General features: G+C 31.3%; 1 protein-coding gene across 1 annotated transcript; it reads left to right on the forward strand.

The window, feature by feature from the left end:
- Positions 1-400: 400 nt before the first annotated feature.
- Positions 401-5,251, forward strand: LOC132757786 (protein Star-like). Its single transcript, XM_060749173.1, has 3 exons — positions 401-1,094; positions 2,037-2,231; positions 4,676-5,251. Exons 1-3 carry the CDS (start codon positions 681-683, stop codon positions 5,057-5,059), a joined length of 993 nt encoding a protein of 330 aa, XP_060605156.1. The 5' UTR covers positions 401-680; the 3' UTR covers positions 5,060-5,251.
- Positions 5,252-16,703: the final 11,452 nt, after the last annotated feature.

Consider the following 16,703-nt stretch of genomic DNA (forward strand, 5'->3'; position numbering starts at 1 on the left):
CTAAAATTAGATTGACACTCATATTTAATGACCATGCATCGTGATTAGTTAATAACGCGTGCGCAAAAATTAAAGATTGTTACTTTTGTTCTTTTTGGTATATTTCTCGATTAGATTATCACAAGTTAAGTATTATATTAACACAACAATGATGTGTGTATTAGCTGAATTATAAACGACAAATTAGATATTTTATCTAACAATATAAGATTTATTAATCAATTAAGTGAAACAGTTTATTGAACAATTTATTAAACACAGCAAATTAAGTATACACTTGACCTAAGGAATGAGATATGTTTATTTATTGTTTTTTGTTGTTATTTTATTAACAGCCCTTTTATCAAGAATTTGAGACAACTTGAAAGGAGAATTGTTAATTCAATCTGCCATTCTCAGGTGTGCGTACAGAATATATCCGTGGTATTATTCTGTTCAATAATGTATTGGATACACTGGTTGTAATATTATTAATATACGAGAAGGAAAATAAAATTATTGTTGAATGCTATATGTAGTGGAGCGGTATGTTTTATTTTTTATAAGACATTTCTTGGTCTATTTGTATCAGACTATTTTTATATCTATAATTTGCTTTTTTTAAGAAGGTTTTTGTTATGACAAAAGTGATTCCTTTTATAATTTAAGGTTTTTGTCAAGGAGAAAATAAGAGGATTAAAATGAGACCATATACAGCGGGAACTTATTTAACCGGTACAAGTGTTCTTATTTGCCTAGTTTTTTTGATATACAGGAATCAGACTCGCCCCTTGTCTGATGAGCATAAACCTGTTGACACAAATGAAATTATTTTGGAAAAAGTAATTTCTCAAGATCATAAAAATACCGATCATTCTGAAAAGTTAAAACCTATGACTATATATATGAATCGAAACAGTTCGTTTGATTATAAGGCTGCCATGATGAAACTTAACAAAGCAAAAGTAAGCCAAGACGACCCAATGCTGGTGAAGTTGATTAGAGATTATTACATCGAGCCACCTTCAAACGCACCCTATAACCTCCAGAATCCAGAAAAAATGGAGTTCTCAAATGGACAGACACCTTTTGTTGATAGCAGATTAAATTACATAGTAAGTTAAATTAAGATGAAGTTACATATGTCTTATTTTTAGTTTATTTACTTAATCGATTTTCTCTTGTTGGTCAATGTGGCTGAATGTTGAGAGCATTTAAAATCTAATAATTTACATTGTAAAAAACGTAACGTAAGAAATATCATCCAGTAAGTGTTATCAGTTTTAACAAGTTAAAACAAATTATTCTAAATATCAAAATACATCACAATAATTCAGGTGAATATGGTCAATGTTATGTCACAAGAGATGATTTAATGTAACAAGATAAAAGCATTGTGTACGTGCATGGAGTAATTTTTGTATTACTTGAAACAAATGTTCATAATTGTGAGCTGTAGTGTTGAACATATGTGTCAAGGTCATAAGTCAAGGTCACACTTGCACACCAGAGGAAAGCTGTGTTTCTATAGTGAAGATTGAGCATTGAGTCATTGTTATATAACTTGGCAGAATGTTCAACATTGTGAGGCACAGTCTTGTGCGCAAAATGTAGGTCCCATTTGCCAAGGTCAATGTCAAATGCAAAGGATCAAAGCTCAAATGAGGGAATCGATCAAAGAGTCATCATGGCGTATGAGATTTCATATAAAGAGACAGGTCAAACTGCACATATGTATAGGCTGTACATGCTCTGTTTTGATCGCAAAGGCTGGTTGCTTTCGATTCTAGTAAACTTAAGGTTAAGAGACTGAGATGCTACGTTTGGATATTGGGATATATAAGGAAATGTCACTCTTTTGTACTTTTGATATTAAAATATGAAACATCTAAATAAACTATTTCAAATTTAAATATGGGCAAATTCATAGCAACGATTCGGGTCACGGGTTCAGTTTTAGCAAATCTTTCATTTTTGATAGTTCTGTGTGAAAATTTCGTTTCATTGTTTTATTACAACTTCAAAGTTTGTAACTAATTATTTGCAAATATTTTCAGGAGCGTGGATTTTACATAGAATGTGGAGCTTTGAATGGGGAGAAGGGATCAAACACACTTTTCTTTGAGAAAGTAAGGAAATGGAATGGTTTACTGATAGAGGCAGATCCAGAAAATTATAAAGTTTTGAAGACCAAAAACAGAAAGGCGTTCACTATGCAAGCTTGCTTAAATCCACAACCATATCCAGCAGTGGTAAGTCAATGAATATTGTTGAAAGTTACACAATGTATATATTCCGGTGGTTTCATATTTGACTTTTTTATTTGACCAAGGACGCTCTCACTGTTGTGAGAAGTGGTTGAGAGGCAATAAGCCACATAGCAAAGTAATTGTGAAATTTAACGCTGTTGTTTAATATTTGATTGACATATCATAATGACCGGGGTCGCGTTATTATCACACTGTTGGGAGTAGTGTCGTGATATTCATATGATTTAAGTCATGATGGTATATAAAACCCAAGCCACCAATATCTATCGTGGTGTTTAACGCATTTACAAAATTGGCCAAAATGTTCATCTCAAAATTGGATATTCGGAGCATTATGCTGCCACTGTGCTGTCTACTGTCAAATATCTGACAATACTATGCTGCTGTATAGCTGCTATGGCCTTATATCAGATGCTTTAATTGTCCTGGTTTAGGATGAGAGTCAAGAGGAAAAGAAGTATCCACATAATAAAGTATACACTAGTCCTTCAAACCTAGCCAAAATATTCACTAACAAATACAGTGATGGTTATATTCACCTACATTAAATCTTTGTGTCTTTGAAATTTTGGTGTTTTTGTCATATTTATGCATATATATTTACAAAAATCTCTAAAACAAATTTATTTGACAACGAATTTGTTTCGTTGATTATCATAAACAAAGCTTTATTTATATACATTTTGCATCGGTCATTTATTAAAAGGTTCACTAATTGGTAGAGTTCAACAGAAGCTCACACCTCTTACCACTGATTCAAAAATCATGTGGGATAAGTATTAAAGGTTTCTTGAAGAGAAATTGGGTAAATACTATATGGTTTGAGTTATCAGACAGAAAATCCAAATAAGGAAGACAAACTGACCAATACTGTGATAAAATCTGCGTAAAAACCCAAACCAACAATACGCATATTATAGTAGCTGGCAGTAAGACCCACAGAAGCTATGACTTTTTCGTGTCACTCGGACTAACATAGGGCGATGCAATATTTATGTTGCAATGTTTTGTTTGTAAATAAACTTCGGCACTATTTACTTCTTGTACCAAACTGTCATATAGATGTGAGTCGGATAATTTAAAAAAAACGTTTGATGATAATTGGTAATTATATGGTAAAATAATTATTATATTGACTTTAATCCTCTAAAAAAGGCATCTATTTTTAGAGCAGCCATATATTCAGTCCAAGCATATCAATGATATATTAACATTGGATGACAAATATAGACAATGCATTGATATATTGAAGAAAACTAATTTCTACATGTTCATAATTTCAGTAAAATGCATGTTCTTTGTATGATGTGTATTGGGTATTGCCTAAAGCTCATTGTTGTTACAAAATGGGTAGGGTCTTATGTTTAAAACGGAAATAATTATGTTGTGGGACATTAACCAATGTTCTGCGTGTAGCAGTGAAGTTTACCACTGAAACTTTGTCCAAACCATAATTTTTCAAAATTATCAGCTTTTTGTTTACTCAGGTTAGCACTTTGGGGCTAATGGCATCTTGTTTATTTCCTTAAAGTGATCTTAGTCCAATAATTACGTCATCAGTTATGAAAAAAGGATTTTAAAGTTCATAATCATAGCAACACTCACAGTTAACAATTTTGACCAAATACAATTCTGTCATAACGTTTTAACCATGATAAAGTACTTATCAGAAAAGTGCAAGGTAACAACAGCAAGTTCAAGGATAACCAATTGACAGAAATCGTAGTTAACGTCGAGAATAAAGATAAAAAATTCAAAGGCAACTTTCAAAGAACGCAGCCCCTGACATAACCAAGCTTCCGCAGCAGGGCACCGAACCAAAACCGAGAGTGGCCAAAGGAGGAGAGGGACACGTTTTGTGTGAAATAATCATAAATATTTAAACGGCCTAATAAAGAAATTAAATGGACAAGGGCAATAAGGGTAGGGGGGGGGGGGTAAAAAATCAGAGAAGGAAACTTTAGTGATAAAAAGGGAAAATATCAAAGAACAACTGTGGAAATTTTAGAACAATTGTGACAACAACGAGATTATCATATGAAAATTGATAAAATAGCCCTATGTGATATATAAGGAACATTTAATAGAATCGAGCATAATTTATCTTAGGAAAATCACAATAAAGCCATGATTACTATTGAAAACTTATGTTAGCTCTTTGGCAAGTTTTCAAATTATTTGATGGATTTGTCAACAATCTACAAAGGCATATCAGTCTTGAAACAACTTTTCATCCTGCCAAGAAATTGTTTTTACTAAAGATAATTATGTTTTTATTCTTAAATAACCTTGACCTTTATGCTGAAATTTCGTAATTCATAATTTCATAATTAATAATTTCTATTTGCAAAAATCGCAAATATTTCCCCGTCGTAAAATTAACCACCTATACATTACTTATATATTAATATTATGTTTTTTTTCAGATGACGTTCAACAAAGCTTTTAATAGAGGTCGAGTCGTCCACGACCAAGAAGCCAAGAATTGGATAAAGAAGCAAAATATTCCTAAAGACGAGGTTCATATTCAGTGTTTTCCCCTATATTCCATTCTCCTAGCCTTAGATCAGTTGACAGTAGATTTTTTCAGTCTAGATGTGGAAGGAGATGAATTAAATATATTGAAGACAATTCCATGGGGTGAGGTGAACATTAAGATGTTAACAGTAGAGTACGTTCATGATGTTGGCTCATCAGCTGGATTAAAGAGCTACGTTGAGAAACAAGGTTATGATTCAATGCTAAAGGTCTCACGGTGGGACGGGGGAGTTAACGATATAATATTTAGAAAGAAAGGGCTGTCTCATTAGGATATTTCTTCAAAAATTTTGAATATATAACACTAATTTAGGCATTAGGGGACCATTCCTTAAAACATGTATTAAGGGGACAATTTGCAGTTTTCCTTAGAATCGATTTTTTAATGATGTGATGACATATTTGTAGCCTTCAAAGCCCAATTAATGTTTGGCTGTATTCATTTTTCCGATACACCTTATAAATAAAATATACAAAAAATTGGTCTCCCTAATATTTGCTTAGTATAGTATATTCTTTAAGGTGACCGGTATATATATTATATATAACACATACATTAGGGTGACCATGTATATATACAAAATATATCACATGCATTAGGTTGACTGAAGCACATTTCAGGTATTAAGTGGACATTATATAAGATGTATTCAAAACATTGCTACTTTCCACTTTAGGTAACAAGATTTCTCAGGGAGACAACACGCTCCACTATTCGAGTACAGCTTACAAAGAGACAATATTTCAGGATAAAAATTCTTGTGCATAATTTACTGTCTTGAAAGTAGGCGGGATTATGATTATCAAATGTAGTATAATAATTCAAATGGTAAAAATAAATTACTTAAACAACAAATTAAGACAAACAAAAGACAATCAATTTTAAGGAGCTTGTTGGCACAGGTCACTTTAAAAAATATATCAAAGAATTAGTTATGTATTGATTCGGTTACTTTATAGTCATGTCATAGAATAACACTTTTAACCAGAAGATACTAACTGTATTTAAATCAGGGAAATTAACTTGAGATTTGACACATCTGACAATGAGATACAGTATAAATTTGTTAATTATGTGTTACCTTGACCTATAAGCTGGGTCTTACTTTATTGTGTACAATATTGTTATAGCTGTCCGAGTCATTTTTAAGCTCATGTCATTTCAGATGTTTTCTGAAAGTTTTAATTGGATAATACATGGGAAGGTCATGAACTTTAAGTCAAGGTTCATGCAGGCTATCTCCACTAATCCAGTGGTCACATTACTTTTTTTAAAGTAAGTATAGCACTATTTAAGAGGTAATATAAGTTTATTTTGTCATATAATACATTTCATCATTTCCATACAACACAATATGATTCATCTCTTCCATACAACACAATACATTTCATCTCTTTCTTACAACACAATAATTTCATCTCTACCATATAACACAATATATTTAATCTTAACCATACAACAACACATTTCATCTCTACCATATAACACAACAAATTTCATCTCTTCTTCAACAAAGTGCATTTCACCTTTACCACAAATCACAATAAATCTCATCTCTGCCATATAACACAATACATTTCATCTCTACCATTTATCACAATACATTTTATTTCTCCACATGACACAATAGGTTTCTTCTCTTTCATATAACACAATATCTTTCATATAACACAATGCATTTCATCTCTACCACGAAATAGAATACATTTCATCTCTTACATATAACATAATACATTTTATATTTTTCAAATTAGCCAACATATGTTATCTCTTCAATATTGCACTATTCATTTCATCTCTTTCATATAAAGCATATTTCCTCGCTACTATATAGCATCTTTTCCATTTCTTCCATGTAGCGCACTACATATCATCTTTTTAATGTTACATAATACAGATCCATATGACACAACAAATTCCATCTCAACCATAAAGCACAATGCATTTCATTATCTTCCATATAACACAATACATTAGTTTATTTCTACTTTAAGACAAAAAAAACATTTCATCTCTACAATATTACACAACATTATAATTCCATCACATTCCAAAACATGAAAAATAAGAAATTTAAGTTTGCTTTACAATGGGATATCTGACGATAAACACTTATTATTTATTAATTAACTTGTTTTTACTTTGAAACGAATTTAAACAATTTATATAGGTTTTGAAATTGCACTTGTCTGTTTGAGAAAATGAAAATAAGACTAAAGCAAACATTCATGATTTCAAAGACATATATCAAATAAGACGCAGACTTCAGATAAGATTATATTTATCACCCACTTTATTTTCTAAGACATTGAACGAGTGTCTATCAAACATACTTTTGTTTTAAACAATCATTTAATTGAAAAGTGGTTAACAAACAGGACCTCTAAACTGCACACACAATTTTAGTTAGAGATATCATAGAGATAGCAATTTTCACACCATTGACCCATGTTCAAAGCCTACATTTATAAAAAAATTCAAACCATTTCCATTAAAAGATTACAAAATGTTAAAGATCTTATTTATAGCAAAGTCAGTTACAAAATGATACAAACTTAATGTTATGTAAAAAAGCCTTATTCTGGAAGTTAAAGCAACCTTAGCCTTAAACAAAATGATCCCAAGTGCAATCCAATGTTTTGTTTTAAAAGCTTGTCTAAAGTTTTCTTGCTCGTTTTATTTACTGGAAATGATAACCCTTACTACAGGGATGTAAAAACAACTCTACTCTTTATTTTGATATTTATTATAAACTACCTTTGCAATTTTCTTGATCAGTCTTAGTGCGACAAAATCGCTAAATGTATGTCAAACAATATGTGTGTCTGTTTTCTGACCATTTCACTGAAACAACAAGAATAAATGAGAGTGAAAAAAAATCTTCTTTACTCAATATTGCAATGGCAGGAAAAAAACATAGCATAAGCCTAAGCATAATTCTAAGCAGTTCAAAAATTTTGAATGTTTGACCTACAGATATTTTGACCTTTTCGCTCCAGGGATACAAAGTTATATTCCAGGTTAAAAGTTTCACACAACACCAAACTGACTATGATAGTACTTGTCTTTCCTTAGTAAAACAGTTTAAAATGCAGATATTTATGTTGCCATTTCATAAAAATCAGATAGGGGTTTCCGAGGCCTGATCATGCAAGACATACAATCACACAAAAAACAGATTGATATTCTTTGGCCTATTCTAAGTTCCAATTACTAATAACATTTCATCAAATGCTTTTATTTTCAGGTTTTAACATACATTAACAAATGGAATATAATCAAAACTCAAGTTTACTTAATTATAATTATATAAAAGAAGCATAGCTTAGATATTCTTGGGATCCCTTGCAAAAACAGTTAGTGTTTGGTCATCTTGTTCAAATTGTAAATGATATTGTTGGACCATGCAAGTTAATGATTTATATGGATTATTTATCTGTTTCTATCATAGAGGTTACAACAGGTATAAAATGTCAAAGCCATAAACAAGTATTAATCTCATAGATGTTTCTACATTTCCACAGCTATTTGAGTGCAATACAGATAGTGAGATTGTTAAGTTTTACATTAATCATAAAGTAATTGATAGTGTGATTTTACAATTCTATATAATTTATCATAAAAATGCTACTTAATGGATTAATGCATGATTATAAAAAATAGTTAGTTAATTGTTAATTGATCAAATTTACAATTATAATAACCCAAATAAGTCAGTAAATAAACATACCACATTACTAAAAATCATTAAAGGCAACAGTATATTTACATAAAATGAATTTGTTTTTCATCCAAAACATTTATTACCTTAATCATATAATTTAAGAGATGGCACCACTAAAGTACTGATCACCTCTATTTGATGAAACAAATGCAAAAACAAACAAACTGTTCTAATGCTAAGAATCACAATTCTAGATTTATTTGTGTAATTGTAAATAGTCCTTTGATGTATCACAAATAAGTTCTTGGGTTTATGGTATCTTAGGAGAGGATTTTTGAAAATTTCTTTTTCTAAACCTTTTTTTGACCCCTGTGACTTATCTAGGCAATAAACTGAAAGTTTGTAACAACTTTGGTAAGGGACCCACCAAGGATCAATTCTAAAATTTAGTAAAAATCTTGTAAGCGGTCCAGAAGATGGTAAAAGTAAAAATGTTGATGCACAACCAACAATTCACAGAATAGCTCACCCTGATGAGCCTAAAAAATCTCAAATGTTAAGATTCATTGTTTATACAGATGATATAAAAATACAAATACAAAAAAGTATTATGAGTAACATTATATAAACACTGCAAGTATAAAACAGTTATTTAAAGAGGGCCAGTATATAAAAAATAAGTTTAAATCAATCATTAAGTGGACAAAATGTAAAACAGTCATTAAGGAGACCAGTATATACTTATACCAAGTTTAGGATAGTCATTATAAAGAGGACAAATATATAAACATACCAAGTAAGAGTCATTGTTGGGACCAGTATATAAACACACCAAGTTAAACATTTAAATACATTTATGGTGCAAAATTACAAAAAATCCAATGATAATAGCCTGGCCAAATTTGGGGTTAAACTAACAGATAAAAAGGACACTAAGTTGCCATATTGACTTGTTACAAATACACACAACATAAAAGTTACCTTTTAAGGATTCAGCTTTTCTTTTGCATGAGCTTTCATTGATGTTACTTGATGCTCAGCCTTGTCATAGTGTTCAGCAACTTCCCTAGCCTCGACATGGTGCTCAGCAACTTCCTCAACTTTATCAAGGTGTTCCGCAACTTCCTTAGCCTTAACATGGCGTTCAGCAACTTCTGCAGTTATTCAAGACTTTTTGTTTAAAAAAAGTAACAGGAATTGGCTTTTTGTACAGCAAATTTTACAAATATTACCATGGCAAATAGACAGTATTATGGAGAAACTTCCATTTTTTTAACAGAATAAATTCATTAATAAAAAAAGCACAAGACCATCTCTATCAAACTTTTAATCAAGCAAACAAGAGGTTAAAACTATATTTAAACTTTTTACCACCATTTCCTGCCTTTGTACATGTAAAAAAAATTGTTTTCTGCTTGGCATTTTTTCATTCTATTTATTGTTTCCTCCTCTGTTATTTTCTCACCAAAGTACTGTAGAATAAAGTCTCCTGCCCTAATAGGCTCTGTAATGAAAACACCATACCCTACAAAATAAATATATCATTTTTGGCATGCAAATACAAGTTGTGCACCAGTAAATTACAATGCTCCCCAACCATCAGACAAGGGCATGGATTATGTTTCTTGACGTTCCTAACCATGGTTAAAACTTGTGTACCCTGTATATTAATTTTCATTTCCTAAAAATTTGCTTAAAATATGATAAACAAGATCAACAAGGAAAGGCGACGTTCAATGAACGCAACCCCCATATGACCCAGCAACAAGAACCAATGGCCAGGAGCCCAGGCGGACCCCAAACAAAAACCCTAAGACTTTATTTATATTATGGTTCCCTTAAAATCTTAAAATTGAAATTTTGTATATTTATAGTCAGGTCCCCTTTAAGTATGATTGAAATTATATATATATAGTCTGGTCCCCTTAAAGTATGTTTGAAACTGTGTATATCTATAGTCTGGTTCCCTTAAAGTCTGTTTGAAACTTTGTATACTTATAGTCTGGTCCCCTTAAAGTCTGTTTGAAACTTTGTATATCTATAGTCTGGTCGTTTCAAATTTTGTATATCTTCAAAAAACAAGAGGGACATGATGGCCCTAAAATCGCTCACCGGTATATAGGCACGTGGGCTTAGGCCAATTTTCAACCAGGGGCTTTTATTTGAACAAACATGGTAGACACCCATTAGAAGATGTTTCAAGATAAATATCTAAGCTCTAGCTCTCTGGAGGTTTTATAAGAAGATTTTTTTAAGATGTAACTATATACATATAAGGGAAAACAATGACCCCCCCCCCCATCGGAGGGGCCATTTTTGACCCCAAGGCTTTTATTTGGAAAAAACTTGGTAGACACCCATTAGATGATGTTTCATGCTAAATATCTTAGCTCTAGCTCTTTGAGGATTTTAAAAGAGAATATTTTAAGTTTTTACTATATACATAGAGGGAAAAAAATGACCCCCTGGGGCAGGGTCAATTTTTACCACAGGGCTTTTATTTGAACAAACTTAGTAGACACCTATAGAAGATGTTTCATGCTTAATATCTAAGCTGTAGCTATTTTGCTTTTTTAAAAGAGGATTTTTAAAATTGTTACTATATACAAATAAGGAAAATCAATGACCCCCTGGGACGGGGCCGATTTTTACCCAAAGGCTTTTATTTGAACAAACTTGGTACACGCCCACTAGAGGATGTTTCTTGCTCAATATCTAAGCTATTTTTTTAAAAGAAGATGTTTTTTTAATTTTTACTTTATACAAATAAGGAAAATCAATGACCCCCTGGGGCGGGGCAAATTTTGACCCCAGGGCATTTATTTGAACAAACTTGGTAGACACTGACTAGATGATGTTTCATGCCAAATATTTAAGCTCTAGCTCTTTTGATTTTCTAAAAGAAGATATTATAAATGTTTTCTTTCGGTTGCCATTGCAACCAGAGTTCTGCTTGGAATTAAATTCTTTGAACATTTTTTTATAGTTGACAACTAAAGGAACATTCCTGTAAAGTTTGGATGAAATTGGCGTAGAGTTTTATGAGAAAATGTTGTTTTAAGTAAAAGTTTACGACCGGACGCCAGACTGATGAAAAGCGAACACAAAAGCTCACCATGTTACTTTGTGACAGGTGAGCTATAATATGTTTAAATGATTAATTATTTGATAACAGTTATGGGACCACAGCATATGAATTATTTCACAAAGCCCATAGGGCTGAAAGATTAAATGAATATACATCCAAAAGGAAATTGTGAAAAAATTTCAATCATGAAACAAGCTTTATTGCAATTTCATCAACATATTCAGCAATTGCCTAAGCCTTGACATGGTGTTCAGCAACTTCTGCAGTCATTCAAGTGTTTTTGTTTTAAAAAAGTAACAGGAATTGGCTTTTTTGTACAGCAAAGTTTACAAATATTACCAAGGCAAATAGACTGTGTTTCATTATGGAGAAACTTTCAATTGTTTAACTAAAAATAATTCATTAATGTTAAAGCACAAGACCATCTCTATCAAAATTTTAATCAAGCAAACAAGAGGTTTAAACTATATTCAAACTTCTTACCACCATGTCTTGCCTTTGTATATGTAAAAGATTGTTTTCTGCATTTTGTCATTCTATTTGTTGCTTCCTTCTCTGTTATTTTCTTCCCAAAGTACTGTAGAATAAAGTCTCCTGCCCTGAAAGGCTCTGTACTGAAAACACCATACCCTTCAAAATAAACATATCATTTTGGCATGCAAATACAAGTTGTGCAACAGTAAGTTACAATGCTCCCCAACCATCAGACAAGGGCATGGAAAATGTTTCTTGACGTTCCTAACCATGGTTAAAACTTGTGTACCCTGTATATTAATTTTCATTTCCTAAAAATTTGCTTAAAACTTTATTTATATTATTGAAATTTTGTATATTTATAGTCTGGTCCCTAGTCTGGTCCCCTTAAAGTATGTTTGAAACCTTGTATATCTATACTCTGGTCCCCTTAAAGTCTGTTTGAAGCTTTGTATACTTAAAGTCTGGTCCCCTTAAAGTCTGTTTGAAACTTTGTATATCTATAGTCTGGTCGTTTCAAATTTTGTATATTTTGAAATAAAAAATATGTTTGAATGATTAATTATTTGATCACAGTTATGAGACCACAGCATACGAATTATTTCACAAAGCCCATAAGCCCATGATTAAATGAATATGCATCCAAAAAGAAATTGTGAACAAGTTTTCAATCATGAAATAACCTTTATTCCTATTCCAGATGTTGTTTTTTCAGTAATTTTGGAACACGTTATCATTGGGATAGGGAATATTGCTAAAAAATTTGAAAAAAAAAAATAGTTTGACTAATATTTTCAAAATTTCCAATTATGTTAAATGAAATACAAAGATTCAATGTCTTTCAAGATAAAGAATGTAGATAATCTGTAAAAAGAAAAAGGGCATGCATCTGTAAAATTGCATTTAAATTTACATACTGTCATGCAATGTTTTGTTTTTAATTAAACTTGAGCAACATCATAAATGGCAGAAATAACATGTAGAACTGGATCATTTTCTTCCTTTTTACAATGGAAAAGCAATCTACAGAGTGTTAGAATGTATATTTATATTCTGGTCGCCTTAATTAGGAAATAGATATCAATTTTGAGTGCATTGTTGTAGAATAATGCACGGTTTGAGTTCAAATGCGTAGTAATATAATCACGAAGGCCGATGGGCCTGAGTGATTAATTACAAAGCATTTGAACAAAAAAACGTGCATTATTATACAACAATGCACGAAGAATTAATATCTATTTCCATTCTAACACGTCAAGAAAAAACATAATTATCATTATGAAGTTGGACTTTATGTTTGGTGGTTAAATTTGTTTTCGCCTCAGAGTTTCCAATAGAAACGTTCTTTAAAGGCTGTTCCCGTGGGTTGAAATAAACTGTCGTTAAATCTACCGTGTGTAGAAACATTTTGAGAATAAAGAATTTTGAAAACGTTGATCAAACTTTGTTTGTTTATTTTATTTCACTCTATAATTTTTCAAGCGAAATACAAATTATTAAAAGTGAAATATATGTAAGACTTAACTCGTTTGCGACATTAAAGTAGCGTACTTGATTTGATTGTTTTGCACGTGCTGTTTGGCTCTACATTGTGACGTTACGTAAACAACACTTTAAGCGTCTGTACAGCGTTAACGACAGAATTAAAGATATTGGTGTTCGGATTCATTTTCTTAGTTAGACCATTTTTTTTCGTTCTAGATAGTTTTCACAACAAAATTCGACAAAAAAATGTTTTTTTATTTAAACAAAATGGCGCCCTCAATGTGAAAATACACAGGGAGATAATAAGAACGGCGAGTGCATTGTTGTAGAATAATGCACGCTTCGGGCCTTCTTTGCTTAAATAGAAAAATTTCCGATAGTGTTAGAATGTCAGTTTTAGACTTTTTATGTACATCAAATGATTTTTTAAGCTATAGCCGCAACAATATTTAAGCAGATACAAATACTGGAACCACCATAGTTACAAGTTTTTTTCAGTATTTTTTGAAACATGACCCTTACCCTTGGGATTAGGAATTTTAGCATAGTTTTGTTAATAAAAAAAATATTTGAATGCAATTTTCAATATTTCCAATAGTGTTATATGAAAACAAAAAATTCAGTGTCTTTCATGGTTACATTTAATCACGACAAGCCTTCTACAGTGTAAGATCCCTTGCTCTCATGGATTTTCAGAACTTTTAATTGGGAATTGCTGTCTGTGAATTGTGAAAAAAAGATAGTATACTACCTAAAAGTGGGAATATAACCCACTATTGGCTATAAAATAGACCAAAAAAACCACTGCCATATCATGTTTGAGCAGCACTGTTTTTGTTTAATATGTTTGACTAAAATCCAGCAGCTGTTTTATACAAATTGGCATTTGAAATTATTGATGACAAACACTAAAGGTGCAACAATTTGTTCCAATGCATCAAAAGCCGGTTTTGATGGCGCCTTTATCCAATTCCGATAACAACTATTACAATTTTGATTCAATTCTAAATCCAAAATCAATTATGGAAACAAGAGCTGTCACTGAAAAGTGACTTATGCCCCCAAAAGGAAGCTTTGAATTAAAAACTTTAGATATGTTATTGAATTAATCTTGGAGGTGTTTACATATATGAATGGCAAAAATTCAAGATACTATGCATAACTAAGCTTGTTGACAAATAATCCAGTGAAGTTTCACAGAAATCCACCCAGAGGTTTTTGTGATGTAGCGCGGACAAGCTTATTTTTCTCGAAAAAAAACCATTGAAGGGCCATTACTGTGCCAAAACAATTCAAGCAAAAAATCAAGATACTATGCACAACTAGACATGGTGACAAACAATCCTGTGAAGTTTCATTGAAATCCCCTTAGCAGTTTAGGAGATGAAGCACGCACAAGATTATTGGATAAGTGAGATTACTATAATGCTGCACTTATGAGGGGGAGAGGGGCATAACAAGTTTGAGTTTTTATATTTCTATTACGTTACATACGATTTGTTAATTATAACGAGGTCATTTAATCAGTGATCTCAGAGTGTTGTATTTTCAGTTTACAAAACAAAATTGCCTCAAATGTCATTGTAGTAAATATAAATCATTAAAAATACAAAACAAATGAAATCAAAGGTTTTGGATTTGCATGGATATAGAGGATATTTGTTTGTTTGTGTGTAAGATGAAATTTTATTTCATCGAGTGGGCTTTAAAAACAGTATTCTCACGAGTGGCGTACCCTAACCCTAACCCTAAGTTCACGAGATGAAACTTTTTAATAAAATTACATCTTACACAACAAACAGACAAATTTTCTTTTTATTTTATACTTAAAAACAAGTTAAAACGAAATTTCCATAATTTTAACGTTAATATTAAAACTGTTTCCCCCAATGAGAGCCCCATTGGTCGGAATTTCACATTAAAAACAAGAAGTCTAGAGCTGAAAGATAAGTCCGCCAATCAACGTTAAATGACGGTGATATTTATTCATTTTATTAAAAACAATATGAATGATCGCTTGTTTTAATAATAAAAACAAACAATTCTAGTAGGAGAAAAAGTCCAACCATCCATCCATAGTTCTGTTACTTACTGTGAATTTATATTAGACCTGGCTTTGTAAATTGTAAGCGACAGCCATTTTTTTTAAGTTGTGTATTTCATGGGAGGAAAATAATTGTGTAAGATTCAGAGGGATATAATTTGGATTTGTTAGTCATACACCTTTTTAAAAGAAAGAAATCTTATTCGAGGATTGTAACAGACAAAACATAAGTGTTGACAGATGTGAAAACATTCAGAAAAGGAGCTAGGAAAATGGAAAACTTGGAAGCTTGCTCAAGAACGCTGGGTTGTTTTACTTATTCTTCGAGTGATAGCTGTCAATGGTTTTCAATTTTTCATAAAGCATTCGGCAGTTATTGCTCGTAGGATATTTAATATGCCCAAATGTCATCAAGAGCAGTTTTGCATGGGGAAGGAATGTATTTTTCAGACTGTAAAAATGAAACAAAAACAATTAGAGACGAAATTTGGTGATTGGAATTTGAATGAATAGAAGTAAGTTTTCTTCTTTTTATTACTTTTGACATTTAAGTTATTTATCAATTTCAGCTTTGCTTTTTCTTTAAACAGCCTGACATTGTCAGAATTGTCAGCAAAAATAAAATTGAGGTACCACATGGGGAAAATCTTAAAAAAGTAGTTTCGTCATTGAAAAGAGTGAAATTATATTTTGATAATTTTCACTGCGAAATTACCAAATATAATTTTCACGGATAAATCAGTAATCCACTGAAAAGCATAAAATAAAAGTAAGTAAAGCAATGTATAAGATTTGTTTTTCTAACGTGTCATTTCAGAAGTCAGACAATACAACACATTAAATATTTCTGTAAAAAAGCTATTTTTGTTCATATTGTTGTATGACTCTTTTTAATTTTTTTTTATCATTGTTATTTATTTAAAAAAAATGTTTTTGGCATTTCAAGGTATTCGAAATGTACTAGTCATGTTAGTATGATTATTTATCTCGAATAAAATAAGTCAAAATAAGCTAATTGCTATTTATTTTCATATAGGTATTCAAAAACCAAGTTAGTTGAGGATTAACGATTAAACATAAATAAAAAAAACAAGGTTTAGGGTTAATCGCTTTAAAAGTAGATCAGCATATATGACAACCTTAGAGAAAATACAATGACT

The sequence above is a fragment of the Ruditapes philippinarum genome, unplaced genomic scaffold, assembly GCF_026571515.1.
Source record: "Ruditapes philippinarum isolate M1 unplaced genomic scaffold, ASM2657151v2 ctg3211_1_1_1_1, whole genome shotgun sequence".
Taxonomy (NCBI): Eukaryota; Metazoa; Mollusca; class Bivalvia; order Venerida; family Veneridae; genus Ruditapes; species Ruditapes philippinarum.

Bases quoted from the DNA above. Each gene is read 5' to 3' on its own strand.
- LOC132757786 (XM_060749173.1), top strand. From the start codon at position 681: ATGAGACCATATACAGCGGGAACTTATTTAACCGGTACAAGTGTTCTT. The intron at 1,095-2,036 runs GTAAGTTAAATT...AAATATTTTCAG, and splicing joins ATAGCAGATTAAATTACATA to GAGCGTGGATTTTACATAGA. The intron at 2,232-4,675 runs GTAAGTCAATGA...GTTTTTTTTCAG, and splicing joins CACAACCATATCCAGCAGTG to ATGACGTTCAACAAAGCTTT.